Source organism: Microtus oregoni, unplaced genomic scaffold (genome assembly GCF_018167655.1).
Source record: "Microtus oregoni isolate MIOR12 unplaced genomic scaffold, Mior012 000041F_ref0000270, whole genome shotgun sequence".
Lineage (NCBI taxonomy): Eukaryota > Metazoa > Chordata > Mammalia > Rodentia > Cricetidae > Microtus > Microtus oregoni.
In genome coordinates this window covers 16,867,404-16,886,701 of record NW_024543208.1, presented here as the reverse complement: position 1 = coordinate 16,886,701, position 19,298 = coordinate 16,867,404, and the positions used below count along the sequence as shown (strand labels likewise).

The 19,298-nt window shown below is 44.4% G+C and overlaps 1 protein-coding gene across 1 annotated transcript; it reads left to right on the top strand.

Moving 5' to 3' along the window:
• Positions 1–35: 35 nt before the first annotated feature.
• Prpf4 (pre-mRNA processing factor 4) lies at positions 36–18,254 on the top strand. Its single transcript, XM_041632481.1, has 14 exons — positions 36–158; positions 839–1,016; positions 5,108–5,294; positions 8,071–8,158; positions 9,018–9,097; positions 9,245–9,338; positions 9,949–10,043; positions 11,214–11,272; positions 12,418–12,541; positions 13,827–13,916; positions 16,302–16,424; positions 16,541–16,648; positions 16,729–16,847; positions 17,309–18,254. The coding sequence occupies exons 1-14, from the start codon at positions 132–134 to the stop codon at positions 17,500–17,502; spliced, it is 1,566 nt and encodes a 521-aa protein (XP_041488415.1). The 5' UTR covers positions 36–131; the 3' UTR covers positions 17,503–18,254.
• Positions 18,255–19,298: the final 1,044 nt, after the last annotated feature.

The window sequence follows — 19,298 nt, the reverse complement described above, 5'->3', positions numbered from 1 at the left end:
TCCCAGAGCCCGGAGTACGCTCCCGATACGTTTCCGGCCAGTGACGCACTTCCACTTCGCTGGGCGCGCGGTGGACGGTCTGAAAAGCAGAGCGCGGATTTGGCTAGGGCCTCGCGGCTCCGGAGCCAAGCATGGCCTCCTCTCGAGCCTCCTCCACGGTACGGAGCTTCGGATCGCAGCTCAGGCCGATCCTCTCCCAGAAAGGGCGGGGTCCCCACGGGAAGGGGCCGTTACTTTGCGGGTCAGGGCGGAGGAGTAAGGCTGAGGAACCGTAGTACGGAGCTTAGCAGCCTTTTCCTGATTTCTAAACGCCTTCGTGTGCTGCAGCTTTCTGCATCTCTCTTATTTCAGACCCGAGCAGTGAACACTTTATGACTGTTCCAAAGCACGGTGCTTAAAAAATGGGGACATGTCTTGACTTAAACTGTATAACTCGGTACTTAGGACGAGGCCTCCCAACTTCTAATCGGCTCTGGAAGTATTTGAAATGTGTATTCCAGTAACATTGTGACTTGGTGCACCTAAAACCGCCCTGATTGTGTTTAGGTTATTCTCAGTATTTGTCCAGTGATGAGCAGTTATTGTAAAACCGAAGATTGCCTTTCCAATAAAATAAAGTATACGAGTCCCAAAGCAAGCCAGATACTTCAAACAGAAATTGATTCGTTGTATTTGTCTGCCAAACTTAACGAGAACCGAAACTCACACAAAATCCTGATGTATACCTACCTTGTCCCTTAGTTTTTGGAGGAAATTAAACGAAAAGACATTAGCTTCATGCTTTTGGGAAGCATGGTTTACTAGGACTAAGCCTTAATCGGGGTCTTTGATTTAACAGGCAACCAAAGCTAAAGCACCTGATGATTTAGTTGCTCCTGTTGTGAAGAAACCACACATCTATTACGGAAGCTTGGAAGAGAAAGAGAGGGAACGTCTGGCCAAAGGAGAATCTGGGATTTTGGGGAAAGAAGGACTCAAAGCAGGCATTGAAGCCGGGAATATTAATATAACCTCTGGTAAGATAGAAATTGTGGCCGGGTAGTGGTGGGGCATGCGCTTAATCCCAGCACTTGGGAGACAGAAGCAGGTGGATCTTTGTGAGTTCGAGGTCAGCCTGGTCTACAAGAGCTAGTTCCAGTATAGGCTCCAAAGCTACAGAGAAACCCTGTCTCAAAAAACCAAAAAGATACAAACTAAATCATCGTTCCTCTTTTTTTTTTTTTAATTTTATTTTACAGTGCAAGGCACGCCAACCCAGGGTTTTTTGAATACTAGGCAAGTGTTCCACCACTGAACCACACAGACCCATCCTTTGAACTCTGCCTCCCTCTGCCTTTTCCCAGGCACTAGAACCAGGTGTACACCACTATGCACCTTTGATGCCAATTTTTCTGATGAACACATCCCCAAACCACATAGGGTCAGCACCTTTGGTTCTTGACCTGGGGAGCTAGTTCAGGTGACAGAAAGTTTGCTGTGCAACCGTTAGAACTTGCGACTGATTCCCCAGAACCCATGTTATTTTGTTTGAGTTTGGGGTGGGGGTGTTGGAAAAGAATTTGGAGATTTAGCTCAGTGGCAAGCATGGGGTCCTGGGCTTGGGCCTCTGCTCTGAAGATAAAAAAGACAAAATAACAAAAAGAGGGGCTGAAGAGATTGCTGAACAGTGAAGAGCACTGGCTCCTCTTACAGAGTTCTGAGTTCAGTTCACAGCAACCACATGGCAGTCCATAATCATCTATAGTGGAGTCTGATGCCTTCTGGCATGCAGGCATACTTGATGTTAACGCATCATATATAAAATACATACATAAATAAAAAAAATTAAAACCTGAATGTGGTGGTACCTTCTTGTAATCCCAGCATTAAGGAGACAGACTGACTTCCTCATATGTGCACACACACAACCTTTCCCTTCGATTCTTACCATTGAATCTGCAACTTTGCCTTCTTGGCAGTGCATGCATTTCTTATATTTCATACAGTCCTATACACAAATTACTGGTAATCTTTGAAATCAGTGAGTGTTTGGGTTCGTCAGTTGTATTTGTCTTCGGGAGATTCAATCTGTTTATAGTATTTGCTCTTTTCTAGTTTGCTTGTTTGTGTTTTTGTCTTTTAAGACAAGTGTTTCTGTGTGTAGCCCTTGACCAAGCTGGCCTCAAACTCAGAGATTCACCTGCCTCTGCTTTCTAAATACTGGGATCAAAGGTGTGTGCCACCACCACCCAGTTTTCTAGTTTTTTGTTTGGTTGTTTGTTTTGTTTTAATCTAGATTAAAATAATCTTTTTAGTATAAGGGGACAGTTACTTTTTTTAATTTATTTATTTATTTATTAAGGATTTCTGCCTCCTCCCCGCCACCGCCTCCCATTTCCCTCCCCCTCCCCCATCAAGTCCCCCTCCCTCATCAGCTCGAAGAGCAATCAGGGTTCCCTGACCTGTGGGAAGTCCAAGGACCGCCCACCTCCATCCAGGTTTAGTAAGGTGAGCATCCAGACTGCCTAGGCTCCCCCAAAGCCAGTACGTGCAGTAGGATCAAAAACCCATTGCCATTGTTCTTGAGTTCTCAGTAGTCCTCATTGTCCGCTATGTTCAGCAAGTCTGGTTTTATCCCATGCTTTTTCAGACCCAGGCCAGCTGGCCTTGGTGAGTTCCCGATAGAACATCCCCATTGTCTCAGTGTGTGGGTGCACCCCTCGCGGTCCTGAGTTCCATGCTTGTGCTCCCTCTCCTGCTCCTGATTTGGACCTTGAGATTTCTGGGGGACAGTTACTTTTAAAGGATTTTTTTAAGCCAGGCAGTGGTGACGGCACCTTTAACGCCAGCACTTGTGCATTGTATGTATTCTGAGGAGTTTCATGCAGTTATAAATGTGCCTTTTTTTCCTTCTGTAAATGATACCGTGATGTATAAATTGTTTTATAGCCTACGTTTTCCCACTTGTATACTGTTGAGGTTTGTTTCTTTATGTTACTGTCAAGACATGTATTAATTCATTTTGGTGTATGATACATTACAGGCTCTCCACTTTAGCTCAAACTGGCCTAGAAGTTGTGGTAGTCTTCCTGCCATGCCCTCCTTGTGCTAGATAACAGATGGGAACCACCATGCCCAGCTTAAGTTTTACATTATTAGATAAAGTTATGCATATTTATCATAAGAAATTAGATTAGGACAGAATGGTGAAGAAAAGTTTGATAATTCATCTGGGGGCTAGGGGTGCTTGCCTGGCATGGTGGCACACACCTGTTATCCTAGCACACACCTAGGTACTAGAGGCAGAAGAATCACAAGGTCAGGAGCATCCTAGGCTACATAGTTTGAGGCCGTCCTGTCTCAAACAGACAGAAAACACAGGACTGGGATAGAGTGCTTACCTAACGTGTGTAAGGTTCTGGGTTCAATCCCTAGAACATAAGAAAATTAAGCCTTTTTTTTTTTAAGGAAATAAAAGATTCCCATTCAGAAAGGGTTGTGTGTGTGTCTTTCCCTGCACACACAATACTCTGACTGTCGCTAAGCGACCTTTATTTCCATACGCCTCCTTTCATCCAAATGTGGGCGCTTACTCTGGGTTTTAAAACTAGTCACTGTAGTATCCACAAAGCTTATGGTCACAAAGTCTTGTCTTTCCTGGCCAGTATTTCGTCGTACTGGTAAGATGTGTGTGAATGCTCTTACAGTGGTGTTACTTTAGCAGGTAGCTTTGGCAGTTCTTAAGTAATAGAAAGAAGTAGCCTGGCTCTCCTGCTCTCAATTTAAAGCGTCATTTTGACTTATGTATTTGGTGTCATTTAATGAGCTAATATGCTGAACTATAAAAAAATAGATTAGGTAGGCTAATTCTTTCATATGCTTACAACTTTACAACTTATTGAAAAACCAAAGAAATTTGCATATTAATAAGATGGATATACTTATTTATTAATAGGATTAAATCTTGGCTGAATATTTAATATTGCAAGGCAGGGCATATTAAATGTTGTTCATAGCACTTTGATTTTTTTTCTTTTTTAATTTAAATAAGCAACTCAGTAAATTTTTTTGTTGTTATTGACCCTTTCTTCCTTCATTTTTTTTTTTTTTTTGTTTGTTTGTTTGTTTTTGAGGCATGGTCTCTGTAGCTTTGGTTCCTGTCCTGGAACTAGCTCTTGTAGACCAGGCTGGCCTCACAGAGATCTGCCTGCCTCTGCCTCTGCCCCCTTGGGGCTGGGATTAAAGGTGTGCACCACCACTGCCCGGCTCTTCCTTCCTTTCTTTCTTACAAGGTCTGTATGGCCCATGCTGTCCTGAAACTCACTATGTTCATATAGTCAAGTATGACGTTGGTCCCTGGTCTTCTTGCCTCCTCCCATGTGCTGAGATTACAGGCATGTACAGCCACGTGTCCCCCATAACTGGACCATATTATAAGAGTAAAAAACTCTGTAAAGACTTTGCAATTCATAATAGGTAATGGCTTTGAGGTAGTGTAGCATGACGACGTGCAGAGCTGCACGTGCTCAGAAACAAGGCATGGTGCAACCCTCGGGCACTGACAAAAACAACTCTGATTTGATTTTCATTTGATTTTGGATTAGGTGTTGGTCACACTAACACCTTCAGAAACCTTTCAATATTGCTGAATTCTTTGTGAGCCCCACACTTAAACACCTTGTGGCACCTCCATCCAGTGTAAGAAGCTGTACTGTAAAACACACAGACTCTTAAACACTTTACGGCACCTCCATCCAGTGTAAGACGCTGTACTGTAAAACACACAGACTCTGATTGGATGTTATTTCTAATTAAACACCTTACGGCACCTCCATCCAGTGTAAGAAGCTGTACTGTAAAACACACAGACTCTGATTGGATGTTATTTCTAATTAAACACCTTACGGCACCTCCATCCAGTGTAAGACGCTGTACTGTAAAACACAGACTCTGATTGGACGTTACGGCACCTCCATCCAGTGTAAGACGCTGTACTGTAAAACACAGACTCTGATTGGATGTTACGGCACCTCCATCCAGTGTAAGACGCTGTACTGTAATACACAGACTCTGATTGGACGTTATTTCTAATTGTCTCTTTCGCCTGTGTTGCCTGTTCTTCACATAGGGGAAGTGTTTGAAATTGAGGAGCACATCAGTGAGCGGCAGGCAGAAGTCTTGGCAGAGTTTGAAAGAAGAAAGAGAGCGCGGCAAATCAATGTCTCCACAGATGACTCAGAGGTCAAGGCTTGCCTTCGAGCCTTGGGAGAACCTATCACACTTTTTGGAGAGGGCCCTGCTGAACGAAGAGAAAGGTGTCCAAAAGTTACACTTTTTTTTAATTACAAGGTTCTAGTGTTATGGATTATAAAGAAGGTCCAGCTTTCCTATCCAACCTTTTCCTGCTCTAATATGAAGTTGTTTGAAATGCTGGGATTTGGTTTTGTTTTGTTTTCTAAGATGTGTTTTTAATTAGTAATTCTGTATGCATCTGTGTCTGGGAATGTGCACCTGAGTTCTGGTACCCTGGGAGTTCAGAAGAGGGTGCCATCCCCTGAGGCAGTTGTGACCTACCTTACATGGATTCTGGGTACCGAGCTTGGCTTTTGTGGAAGATCAGGAAGCACTCCTTGACTGCTGAGCCATATCCTCTGGCCCTGGTACACAATATTTCATTTTTTGGTTTTCTCTTACCTTGTAGTGCATAAGTGCCATTTGTTCACAGAAGCCTTCCTCCTGTGAAGTAAGCCCCCGTTATTTCTGTCAAAGCCCTTTAAAAGGATATGTGTTAAAATCCTGTTTATTTGTGTATGTGTGTGAACATGTATGTGCCTTCACACAAGTGTGGGGTCCTAGAACAACTTTGTTACCATGTGTCCCAGCGATTTGTCTCAAGGCAGCATGCTTGGCGGTGGGCACCGTTACATGCCAGCCTCCTCACCAGCCTGGCTGTTTGCTGTTTGTCTCTCTCACCTACCAAGTGCTTTGTATTGTATGAAGTATTGTTCTTGGTCATTGTGTCCCAACTTCCACGACCTTAACTCGTGTCTGCCATTGTGACTTGGACTTTCTCCCTTTGTTCTTCCTCTCCCACTCACTGCCTTAGCCCTCTCGCTGCGCACCCTCCTATGGATACCATGAATAGCTCTGGGCCACGGGCCCCCACTTGAATTCTGGCTTTGGCAATCACCAGACCTCCTGTGTTCCATATTCCAGCTCCACTGAGCCATTGCAGAGCTAAACTCAACCTGTTTTCCTTTACATTTCTTTAACCCTCTGCCTCAACTGGCATTTTTGTGTTTTGACTCTGGCCTGAACAAGCACTTGGCAACACCTTTTCTGTAAGGCCTCCCTGCTATCTGCCCCACACTCTTCCATATTGCTTTCACATCCTGCTCACCACTGCCCAGATCTGCTGTGCTGTGCTGTGCTCTGCAGTCCTTTCAGAACTATTCCTTAGTTTAGTTTGCTGCTGTTGCTCTGAGACAGGGTCTCGCTCTATAGCCTTGGCGGACCTGGAGCTTACCATCACACTTGGCTTTTAATTTTTATTTTACTGTAACAAGAGCTCAGTTACAGTATGGCCCTGACTGGCCTGGAACTCACTTTGCAGACCAGGCTAGCCTAGAATTTAGGACGACCCACCTACCTCTACCTCCAAGTGCTGGGGTTAAAAGTATATGCCATCAAGCCTAGTTCCTTTAGAACTGTTCTCCGTTCCCCAGCCCCCGAGACAAGGTTTCTCTATGTGACACTGACTGTCCTGGGACTCGCTTTGTAGACCATTCAGAGATCCACCTGCCTCTGCCTTCCGAGTGCTGGAATAAAAGGCATGCACTGGGGGTTGGAGAGATGGTTCCGTGGTTAAGAACACTAGCTGTTCTTGCAGAACCTGGGTTCAGTTCCCAGCAACCACATGGTGGCTCAAAGTCTAGTTCCAGGGAATCTGATACCTTCTTAGAACCCCCACAGGGACTGGGCCCATGGGTGCCAATTAGACATACGTGGAGGTAAAATATTCATACAATAAAGATAAGTAGGCCAGACGGTGGTGGCACACGCCTTTAATCCCAGCACTCGGGATGCAGAGACAGACAGGCAGTTCTCTGTGAGTTTGAGGCCAGCCTGTTCTACAGACCAAGTTCTAGTACAGACTCTAAAAAGCTACAGAGAAACCCTGTCTTGAAACCGCCCCCTTAAAGAAAGTATATTTACTAAAATAGAATAAACTATTCTTAGTCGCTCCATATACCAGCCCGAATCAGCGCCCTGCACATCATGGTGTTAGTGGGTTCAGCTGTCCTTAAAGACTAAGTGGCAGCCGCGGCCGTGCATAGGCCAGTCGACTCTAAGTGGAAGAGAATCATTGCTAATAGCTGCATCTCAGGAGCCTTCAAATAAAGAAGAATGGAGGAGGTCTGAGAGGGGGCAGACACCTTCCTGTTTGCTGCCGTCTCGCCTTTTTCCTGTTTCCTCTCATCCATAGTCATCTGATGCCCAAAAATATTGACTTGGAAAATGCCAGAAGTAAAGTAAACGCTTTTTAAATTTTAAATTGCACACCCTTCTGAGTGATGTACTGAAATCTCTTTGTCTGCTATATCCTTATATCTGTCCAGTAGAATAAGGTATTTTGAGAGTGAGAAAGAAAACAGACTCTGTAAACATAATCTTAAAAATCTGGATTTTTTTTTTTTTTTTTTTTTTTTTTTTTTGGTTTTTTTCGAGACAGGGTTTCTCTGTGGTTTTGGAGCCTGTCCTGGAACTAGCTCTTGTAGACCAGGCTGGTCTCGAACTCACAGAGATCCACCTGCCTCTGCCTCCCGAGTGCTGGGATTAAAGGCGTGCGCCACCACCGCCCGGCTAAAAATGGGTTTTTGTTACTGTCATTTTACCTTGCCTAATTTATGAACTAAACTTTGCCCTAATAATATATGAGCCTGGAAACACACACAATATGGATAAAGTTCATTGCTCCCAGTGGTTGTAGGCATTCAGGGATCTTGACACGTCTCTCACTAGTGGTGTTGGAATCCTACTGAACCCTTTTGAGACTTCATGCATATTGATTTCAGACCTTTTTTGTTACAGGTTAAGAAATATCCTCTCAGTGGTTGGAACTGATGCCTTAAAAAAGACTAAAAAAGATGATGAGAAATCTAAGAAATCAAAAGAAGAGGTAAAATGTGAAGAAATTGGAGACTAGGTCTTTCCAGTGCTGTGCTTTGCTAGGATGAAGAGAGGTAGCTACAGGTTCTACCATCTGGGAATGGTTGATCTCAAGAATTGGTAATTCTTATATGACTGTGAATGGCATAAGTTAGTTCTCCATTCATGAAGGCACCATGGCACTCTTGATGTGACTCAATAAGAAACCAGAAACTGCCAGGCGATGGCGCACGCCTTTAATCCCAGCACTCGGGAGGCAGAGGCAGGCGGATCTCTGTGAGTTTGAGGCCAGTCTGGTCTACAAGAGCTAGTGCCAGGTCAGTCAAGGCTACACAGAGAAACCTTGTCTCGGAAAGGAAAAAAAAAAAAGTAGGGGACTGGAAAGAGCTCAGCCCTTCAGAGTGTGCGCTGATCTTCAAGATCCCAGCAGTGCACAGCTGCTAAGCAGTCTGCTGTGGTCCTCTGGCCTCCATGGCACCTGCATTCACATACACGGCCCCCATATAGACACATAACACAGTTAAACCATTCTCTTTTTTATTTTTTTCTTTTTTGGTTTTTCGAGACAGGGTTTCTCTGTAGCTTTGGAGCCTGTCCTGGAACTCCCTTTGTAGACCAGGCTGGACTCGAACTCACAGAGATCCACCTGCCTCTGCCTCCCGAGTGCTGGGATTAAAGGCGTGCGCCACCACCGCCCGGCTTCCCATTCTCTTTTTTAAAGAAAGCCAAGTAGTTAATAAAAAGGACATGTGCCTGCTTCATTCTATTACTGAGCCAATTCACTTTCTTTGTGAGCAGTTACGGTTAGAACGGCTGTGGGGAGAGCAGGTACACTGCAGACCTAATGTCTCCTGTTACTTCCTGTTTAGTATCAACAAACCTGGTACCATGAAGGACCAAATAGCCTAAAGGTGGCCAGACTGTGGATTGCTAATTATTCACTCCCCAGGTAAGCAGAGGTCCAGGAGAAAGAAGTCTGTCATTTCACGGGTGAGGATAGACTATGATGGTAGTGTTAATTGTGTGGGATTTAGAAGTAGAGAGTGGACAGACCCTTGTTGGTAGCTCCTTCAGTGATGATGTTTATGGATCACAGAGCAATGAAACGCTTGGAAGAGGCCCGTCTCCATAAGGAGATTCCTGAGACAACCAGAACCTCCCAGATGCAAGAGCTGCACAAATCTCTCCGGGTAAGGAAGGTGCTCTTCGCTGTCGTCCAGTCTCTTACCTTACTAGAGATTGTTTGGGCCCCATCCACAGCTGTGGTGACAAGGACATTCTGTGCTTTGTGCTCACAGAGACCAATGCTTCTGCTCTTGGCTGCTCCCTTCTAATAGATCAGAGCTGTGCTCTGCTTTTCTCTGTAGATTTTGTTTGTGTTTAGCTGACATAAAGCTAAAGAGGCACCTGGCGATGGTGGCTCACACCTTTCATCCCAGCACTCGGGAGGGAGAGGCAGTGGATCTCTGGGATTGAGTTCAGCCTGGTTTACAAAGTTCCAGGACAACAAAGGTTACCAAGGTTGGGGAGCGGGAGGCGGATAATGAAGCTATGATAAACAAGTGGCCTTCCAGATAAGCCTTGATTCTGTTCTTTCCATTCTTTCATCAACATTAGCGCCATCTAACAACAGGCACGCATAAAAAATCTGGAGGTGGGTTAAACTGAGAGGTTGTTACTTCTGCCTCCTCCTTGCTCCCATTATCCCCAATCTCCATTTTTTCCCAAAAGTGGAAAAGCCAAAGAACTCTTTGATTAGCCTTTTAAGTGATCACCTTTTTTGTTGTTGCTGTTTTTTAGTCTTTGAATAATTTCTGCAGTCAGATTGGAGATGATCGGCCAATCTCCTACTGCCACTTTAGTCCCGATTCTAAAATGCTAGCCACAGCTTGTTGGTAAGTTTCACTTTACAGTAACATTTTCCTAAATTGTGCATGGCTTCTGAAAGAAGAATGTCTTTGTCGCAGATATCTTTCCTCTGTCCTCTTCTCCTGCTTCTCTTGGGGTGGGTGTCATGCTCTGCCCGCTTCTGCGCTTCCACAGATCTTCTGTTTGGGTGTTGACTACTCCTGAAGGTCCCCAGAGATCCATGGCATGTAATGTCTATCCCGTTCTTCCTCTGCTGTTTTGGAGTAGTTCATAGGGGAATTTTATAAACCAAGTATATATTTTCACGTCTTAGTCCAGCTGTGGTCTCACTGAGGCAGGCAGTCCTTGGGAGCCTCGGTGCCTTTGTCTGTACTGTTGGTACAGTAGCTAATACTTGTCATGCATTTGGTAAGAACTTGGTAAGTGTTAATTATTAGTCTTATCTTTGTACATATTACCACATATACAGGAAAGTTGGGGTGCTAGGGTGTTTGTGTGTTGTGTGTTCATGTGGGCATATGCACATGTGTGTGCATGTGGAGACCAGAGGCCAGTATCGGATGTTTCTTCCTTCCTTTCCCAATTGCTCTCCACTTTATTTTGAAATAGGGTCCCTTACTGAATTGGAATTATCACTTCCCCAAGACTGACCGGTCCATGAGCCCATCCCAGTGTTGGGGTTCTGGACATTATACGCTGAACTATGAGTGCTGGGAACCTAGACTCAGATCCTCGTGTTTGCATACCAAGCACTTTATTGAGTATGTGAGCCAATTGCTGAGCCCTGGTTTACTTTATTTTTGCTTTTTTTCTGGATCATAGCTATCTGAGAAAGAAGAAACTTAACCCTAACTACAGTAGGCAGAAGTGAAACTCTGGCTCAGGAGAAAGCTGAAGGCTAAAGTACTTGGTAGATGGCAAAATACTGCTCAGATTTCAGGTCCAATTTAATTTTTCTCCCTTCCCTTGCAAGTTGACCTGTACATTTGGAACAGCAGCTTGCATGCTGTGATAGTCTGAGGAGGCCACTGGTTCCCAGGAACTGCTATAGCCCTCTTTTCAACAAGCCTGTGCTTTTCTGTTGGCCACTGTCGAATGTATAGGGGCAAGACAACACTGTCTTTCAGTGATACTATGAACGTGCATTTCCTTCCCAGACCAACCCTAGCTGAGGTGCTTTCCTTTGTGTTTGGTAGGAGTGGGCTCTGCAAGCTCTGGTCTGTGCCTGACTGCAGCCTCCTTCACACTCTTCGAGGTGAGTTACTATCTCAGAAAACTGTTAAAGAACCCAGGTACAGTACACATCCACTCTTCTGTGTGTATACACGTGAGTATGTACTCTGTGTACATATATAAGTGCCAGCAGAGACCGGATGACGGAGCCACCTGATGTGGGTTCTGGTGAGTTATTTCTCCAGCCTATGCATTGCATTTTGATTTGAATGGATGTGTGTGGCTTTCTCTCCTCACAACACTAGAAAACAATGACTTCACATGCATGCAGTCTGTCCTCCTGTCCACCCACATTGGCTTTTACCGCATCTAAATTAAAAAACACAAAGTTTTTTGTGTTTTGCTTTTTGATTTGGTTTAGTCTTTTGAGAGTGGAATCTTACTCTGTTTCCCAGGCTGGCTTTCAATTCAGTATCTTCCTGCTTTGGCCTCCCAAGTGCTGGAATTACAGATATAGTCCACTATGCCATTTTTTGCCCCCCGCCCCCCCCCCCATTAAAAACAAAAATACAATTTGAGTATTTATTTAAAGCAGTTCCTCTGGGGCTGGAGAGATGATTCAGCAACTAGAACATTCTTCACAGAGGCCCTGAACCCACAGCAGATGGCTTGCAACTGTCTGTGATTCCGGGGCTGGAGAGATGATTCAGCAGCTAGAACATTCTTCACAGAGGCCCTGAACCCACAGCAGATGGCTTGCAACTGTCTGTGATTCTGGCTCCAAGAGATCCAGTGACCTCAGTAGGCACCCACTCGTGTGCACATACTCACACATATACATAATTTTAAAACCTTTTTGTTTTGTTTTTTGAGACAGGGTTTCTTTGTAGCTTTTCAGCCTGTCCTGGAACACACTGTGTAGACCAGGCTGGCTTAGAACTCATGGAGATCCTACTATCTCTGCCTCCCGAGTGCTGGGATTAAAGGTGTGCACCACCACCACCCAGCCTAAATCTTAAAAATAAAAAAAAAAAAAATAGCTGAGCATGGTGGCACATAACTTTAATCTCAGCATTCAGGAGGCAGCAGTAGATAGATCTTTGTAAATTCAAGGCCAGCCACGAGTGTACAGAGTCTTTTTTTAGTAGTTGACTATCACTTTAATACTGTTTGTTCACATTCCTTAGTGTAAGAACCCTCTGACTCCGCTCTCCTATATCTCTTTAGGCCATAACACAAATGTAGGAGCAATTGTATTCCACCCTAAATCTACTGTCTCATTGGACCAAAAGGATGTCAACTTGGCCTCTTGTGCTGCTGATGGTTCTGTGAAGCTCTGGAGTCTGGACAGGTGATTATTACCATTCTGCAGTCCCCAGTGCCATCCCTAAAGGAGACAGGCCGTCTGCTAGCCCTTAGGTTTAAAATGGGACATTTAACCCCAGACATGCTCCAGGAGTCCAGGAAACTCACTGAAAATAGAAGATGTCTTTTCATAGACTTTTTTTGTTCTCAGAAGGTGTGCTGGGATTTTCTTTCCTCGCTTGCTTTGGCCTTCAGTTTTTGCATTTAGCATAGTAGTCACTGATTCCCAGCTCCCGTTATTGTAAACAACCCAAGTTAACCTACATGGTATGTTAGCATTGGTGGAATGCAGTTTTGTAGGCTCCTGAATCTATGCACACAGCCACAGAGGAGAGGCGAGTGAGGTTTGTCTGGCAGTACAGGCCACTGGTGTCATCCTCTATCTGGGGTGTATTTTCCAACTACAGTATTTTCTTTTTCATGTGGGCATGTGGGTGATTTTACTAGTCCTCTCAAAATTTTAGAAGCATACTGCGATCTGAAAGACATTTGAATGCTCATTTTTCTTTCCTAGAGAAAGCATGGCAAGGTTTTATTTCAGAATTTTCCAAAGCACTAATTAGCGTCTGCAGTCTTTGCCAGATAGGATCTCAGCAACTAGCATGGCAAGTTTTAATTGGCTTTTGTAGTATTTAGCAATGCTGTCTCCATAAGCACTGTTTGGGTCTATGTGTGCTCATTGGCAGCGCTCCTTCTAATTGCCCTCTCTGGGCTCGTGTTTATTTCCTCTCCGGTGTTCCAGCCTCTCTGTTGTTGCTAGGTAGTAGAAATTAGTGGCCTAGCTTAGGAGTTCTTTTTATTTGTATCTTTGAACAGACTAAGGGTTAGGTAAGATTATTTGGGACCCATTGAACCAAAACTGATTTCAGTATTCATACCTCTACCAAAGTATGTTTTCCTTTTTGAATCTATACACTACTTTGATGCAGTGAATCTGTTCTGCTCATTGCTCTGAAGAATGTTTGTTCTCTAATCCTCGGTAGAGAATTTATTGACACAATGAATTGAGATAGTGATCACTTTGCCCTGTGGTCACAGAACCTTAATAGCTTACATTCTTGTTTTCCTTAAGGTTGTAAGCATTAAAGGTGCAGTTACAGGCAGCACAGAGCCTTGTGCAGGTGCTGTCAGCCCTGTGCTGCAGTGTAGAGCACATGTGGTGATACCTGTGGACAAGCAACAGTGAGTGTATCTGCACAGCAGCAAATAAACTGAATGGGCCGTGCGTGGCTCAAGGTGTCTAACCCCTATATGTATTTTATGCCTTTCAGCGATGAGCCAGTGGCAGATATTGAAGGCCATACGGTGCGTGTGGCTCGGGTAATGTGGCATCCGTCAGGGCGTTTCCTGGGCACGACCTGGTAAGCCATACGTTAGTGTCCACTTTGTTCGAGCTGTTGGTTTTGATAATCCTTTTCAGTTATCTGCCAGGTAAATATTTAGAGCAAGGATCTTCAATTAAAACATTCTCAAACTTCAGTGTCAGAATCAGAAAAAATTCAAAAAATAGTCCGGGCAGAGCACACTTACTTTAAATCTCATTGAGTGTGCAGCACATTGTAGTAAGGCTCAGCAGGCCAAGGCAAGAGTGCCCCAGCCTTGGGGCCAGGCTGGGCTACATAGCGAGACTTAAGAAAATACATAAATAAAGCAGAGTTGGGCAGTGGTAGCGCACGCCTTTTATCCCAGCACTCAGGAGGCAGAGACAGGTAGATCTCTATGAGTTTGAGGCCAGCTTTATCTACTGAACAAATTCAGGACAGCCAGGGCTACACAGAAACCCTATCTTGAAACACTAATAAAGAAGATTTCTCTGTGCCAACTGTTGACTTCTTTTTCTGGTTCTGTAAGTTTAGTGAGGCTTAGTTCTATTAAAAATATTTTTCTTTGAGGTTTAAGTAACATACAATAGAATGGATTGTTTTATTATACAAGTCAACCTTGACAAGTGTATACTGCTTATAATCCACACCGTCACTGCCCCTTCCTACTCTCCCCTTCCAAAATAGCCTCTGACTTGATCTGTTCATTCTGCCTGTTTATACCCATCTGTGCTGTTAATCTCAGCTCTGTGTGTGCCAGTTTATGCATTCTCCTGTTGGTGGACACATGGGTGTTGTTCTAGATTGTGGCTAGTTGAGATAAAGCTATTATAAATACTTTTTCTTTTAATGTATGTTTGTGTGCCTCGTGCCCACAGAGGCCAGAAAGGGCCATTGGATCCCCTACAATGAGAGTTATACAAGGTCAGGAACTTTTGCTGGGTGCTGGGAATCAGACCTTGTCCCCTGGAGAGTAACCCATGCTCTTAACCACTGAACCATCTCTTCATCCCTAGCTATAAATATCCTTATTGAAGCTTTTTATGGTTTTTTTTTCTGCTTTCTCTTGGGTAAATACCTAGGAGTACAAATGCTAGTTCATAGAGTGGATTTAGCTTTATAAAAATATTCAGGCAAGGGCTAGAGAGATGGCTCAGCGGTTAAAGCATTGACAGCTCTTCCAGAGGTCAACTCCCAACAACCACATAATGGCTCATAGCCATTTATGATGGGATTTGATGCCCTCTTCTGGCATGTAGGTGTACCTGCAGATAGAACACCATATACATAAGATAAATAAATATTTTTTTAAAAAATTCAGGCAAGCTGGGTTCAGTGCCATATGCTTTTACAGTCCCAAGTCTCAGCAGGAGGGCCTCAAGTTTGAGTCCAGCATGGGCTTCATAGTAGGGCCCGCTCCCCAGAATAAACGACGGGCTGAATTCTGGCTGCTCTGTTCTGTAGCTCTATCAAGCTTCCTGTCTCAGCCACTGTAGCTGGCACCTTACGTTAGTGACAGCGGCAGGCTTTTGCCATGTGCTTGTGAGTCATGTGCATGCCTTCTTTGGTGTAGGGTCTACTCTTTGGTTACATTAGTGACAGCGGCAGGCTTTTGCCATGTGCTTGTGAGTCATGTGCATGCCTTCTTTGGTGTAGGGTCTACTCTTTGCTTTGCCCTTCTTGAGGTTATTTTTTCTCTATTTGTACCACCATGTAGAAATCACTGAAGATTTCTATTAAAATTGCTGTAGCACCCTTGTGAACCCTACTCATGAATATTTGGGTCTATTCTGTATCTGCTCTATTTGTCTATCTAGATTTTTTATACCAACATCCAGTTGAGACTCTAGTAAATAATACAAATGCTTGCTTGGTGGATGAAAGGATATAACAATGGAATTGGGGGGGACGGACAGTTCAGTCTTTGCTGGGCTGTTTCTCAAGAATTTTGTTTTTTGTTTGTGCTGGTGACTGAACCCAGGGCCCTGCACATATCAGGCAAGCCCTACCCTCCTACTCTTGAGCCCCTAACCCTAAACCAGGGAGTTCTTTTTTGTTTTGGTTTGATTTTCGAGACAGGATTTCTCTGGCTTTGCGGCCTGTCCGGAACTCAGAGATCTGCCTGCCTCTGCTTCCCAAGCTAGGATTAAAGGTGTGCACCACCACTGCCCAGCTAGGGAGTTCTTTTTTAATAGCCACTAAAGCAAAGTATAGAATGTTCTTGTTCTCCCGGTTGTCATTTAAGACATATAGGCTTGAATGGTGGGGCATTGTTTATGCCGGAAAGGAATTTCTTGTTAATATGATTGAATGAACAGTTTGAAGAACATGAGCTAAGCTACAGTTTTTATAGTACCTTGAATATAGACAAAGTATCGGTTTGCTCCTTGATTATTGGTATAATTTCTTTGATTTATTTTTAAGTTATGACCGTTCATGGCGCTTGTGGGATTTAGAAGCTCAAGAGGAGATCCTGCATCAGGAAGGCCACAGCATGGGTGTGTATGACATTGCCTTCCATCAAGATGGCTCTTTGGCTGGCACTGGGTAAGACTTCCTCCACAAAGCAAGGGGGTGGGCAGGTCAGTAGTCTCACCTCTTAGGCATCCCTGCTTCCCTATGGAACTGGATTCTGAGTATTCACATATATGTTGTTTCTTCAGGGGACTGGATGCATTTGGTCGAGTTTGGGACCTGCGCACAGGACGGTGCATTATGTTCCTAGAAGGCCACCTTAAAGAAATCTATGGAATAAATTTCTCCCCCAATGGGTAAAGCACATTCAGTGAATGGGAAGGGTTCTGGTCAGATAGTACTCTTTGTTTCTAACTGTGATACTTCTGATCCACAGCTACCACATTGCAACTGGCAGCGGTGACAACACCTGCAAAGTATGGGATCTTCGACAGCGACGTTGTGTCTACACCATCCCTGCCCATCAGAATTTAGTGACTGGTGTCAAGTTTGAACGTAAGCTTTGCTCTTGTCTCAGCTTTAACACCAGACACTTCGTGGAATATATGCCCAGGCATTGGACTTAGAAATGGAACCTCTATTAAAGAAGCAAATTTTAATTACCTCCCTCTGCCATACCTATAGACAAAACTGTGGCAAAGCTTGCTTCTTGAGGCAAAGACTTCTGTGAAGGCTCTGTTTCATTTTGTCCTCCATGGACAGGCAGGCAGTAAATGCCTGGTGTCCACCAGAGAAGGATCACATAGCCTTCATACCATTATTGGGTATTCTCAGTCTCCTTATGACTGTCCCTTACCTTGGAGGCCCCCTGGAAATGTAGAATCTATGTGTTAGGTTTATCTGAATGCAGACATAACCTTTCTTTCAAATTAGTTTTGGCAGATCTTTGTGCTTTTGTGTTTTTAAGATCTTTTTGAATGCTTAAATCTCTCGTGCTTGCTCTATTTCTCCCACAGCAATCCATGGAGACTTCCTGCTCACTGGTGCCTATGATAACACAGCCAAAATCTGGACCCATCCAGGTTGGTCCCCGTTGAAGACTTTGGCTGGTCATGAGGGCAAAGTAATGGGCCTCGACATTTCTTCTGATGGGCAACTCATAGCCACTTGCTCGTATGACAGGACCTTCAAACTCTGGATGGCAGAGTAGGCAAGACAATGGAAGGACTCGGGCCTTGTCCTCTCACCAAGGAGCCATTTTCCTCAGAGGAAAGAATTGTGCTGTGTTCTATCATGTTTTCTGCCAAATACCATGTGTAGGATTGAATTTTCACATCAGCCCCACTCTGAGTAGGCCAGCCTCGAGGTGATGGCAAATCCTTCATGATTAGAAAGCAATCCTCGTCTCAGGTTCTGCCATGAACTTTGTAGACATTGTTTCGACTTCATTGCTTTTGGATGCCCTCCCACCTCTGTCAGTGTTCAGGACTGTGACTATTCTTTCATTTTTAAATTTTTTTTTATTTGGCATTTTGAGACAGGTCTGTCTCTCTAGCCCTGACTGTCCTGAAACTTGGTGTATATGTCAGGAGGCTTCACATTGTAAGTGACCCTCCCGCCTCTGCCTTCCGAGTGGTGGCATTACTGAGATGTGCTGCCCGGCTGACAGCTGGGTTTGTACTGCTTGAAACATGGCTCTCTGTAACATGGTTTGTGCTCCCTACTGATGCGACCCAGCAGGAAGATAGCCGAGCAGGGCCTGCGGGCAAGCTCCTCTCTTGCCCCTAAGAATGGGGTGTCGAGCAGTGAACTGCAGCAAGGATGGTTTGCTCTCTTCCCGTGGAGCTTCCCGAGGGTACTGACTGCAGCCGCGACTCTGAACTGTGGCTGAAAACCTCTTCCATTTAAGGCTATTGTATCCATATTCAAAGGAGTTTTTATAAAACAAACATGATGTCCGTGGTACAGCTCCTTCCTGTTGACTGTTTAAAGGGTGTACTTTATGTATTAAAGGGTCCTTCATGTCACAGTAAATGGGGGGGGAATCGCTAGTCTATGTTTGGGCGCTCCAAACAAACTTGTTTTTTTATTATACACTTGCTGAGAGTAAAATCCTACCATAAAAATATCTTTGAAAGGATTATTTTCTAGTTCATCGTTTTATGAATCTTAACCCCAAAGAGGTCCTCTTTTTAGTTTTGAGATCTGGTGTAGTTTCAGGTATGAATTGTCCAATTTCTACCATCTTCACAGATTTTTATAGTGGATTTTTTAAAGGGGAAAGGTGTAGGTCTTTTTGACAGGGTCTTGCTCTGTAGGTCAGATTGGCCTCAGACTTCGTGCTCTTGCCTCTGCATCTCAGGGTCTGTGAATTGCAGGGACGGAGTCGTTGGCCGGGGGAGCACTACCGTGAGCTCTGTCTGGGCTCCGCAGTAAAGTTACATGGATTGCGCTGGCGTCCCCCCAGTATTCAGTACTGCGCTCTGTCAGCTTCCTGTTCGGTCCTGCTCCTCTGCAGGTTATGGATATGTGAGAGATGCAAGACATGTTTTGAGGCCTTTGTTTTGTTTTTTAAGTTTTGTTAAGTTTTTTACTATGTGTAGCCCTGGCCAACCTGGAACTTGGTGTATTTATTAGGCCAGGCTAGGCTCAAACTCAGTGATCCACCTGCATCTGTCTCCCAAGTGCAAGGATTAAAGAGGCATGCCTACTATGCCCAGCTAAACATAATCTGATTCCAATTACAGCTAAAGGTGTTTTCTTTATAACTAAGCATCTCGGTCTGCCTTCATTTGGAGCTTACCCTTAACCTCTTGTTTTCCCTTGATAGCGAACATGAAGAGTACCTTTTCTTCATTCCCCTGTAGTGTTGATAGAGTGATGAGACTGCTGTACCGCCCCAAGATTTGGTTCCTCTGGGTTAAACCTGACTAGGACAACAAGTTTTGGTTGTTCAGGAGAGCATTTGAGCTGAAAATGCACTATGTAAGCCTTAGGCAGAGCAAG

Excerpts from the sequence above, each read along its gene's own strand:
- Prpf4 (XM_041632481.1), top strand. The coding sequence starts at position 132 with ATGGCCTCCTCTCGAGCCTCCTCCACG. Across the intron at positions 1,017-5,107 it reads GAATATTAATATAACCTCTG|GGGAAGTGTTTGAAATTGAG; the intron begins GTAAGATAGAAA and ends TTCTTCACATAG. Across the intron at positions 11,273-12,417 it reads CCTCCTTCACACTCTTCGAG|GCCATAACACAAATGTAGGA; the intron begins GTGAGTTACTAT and ends ATATCTCTTTAG.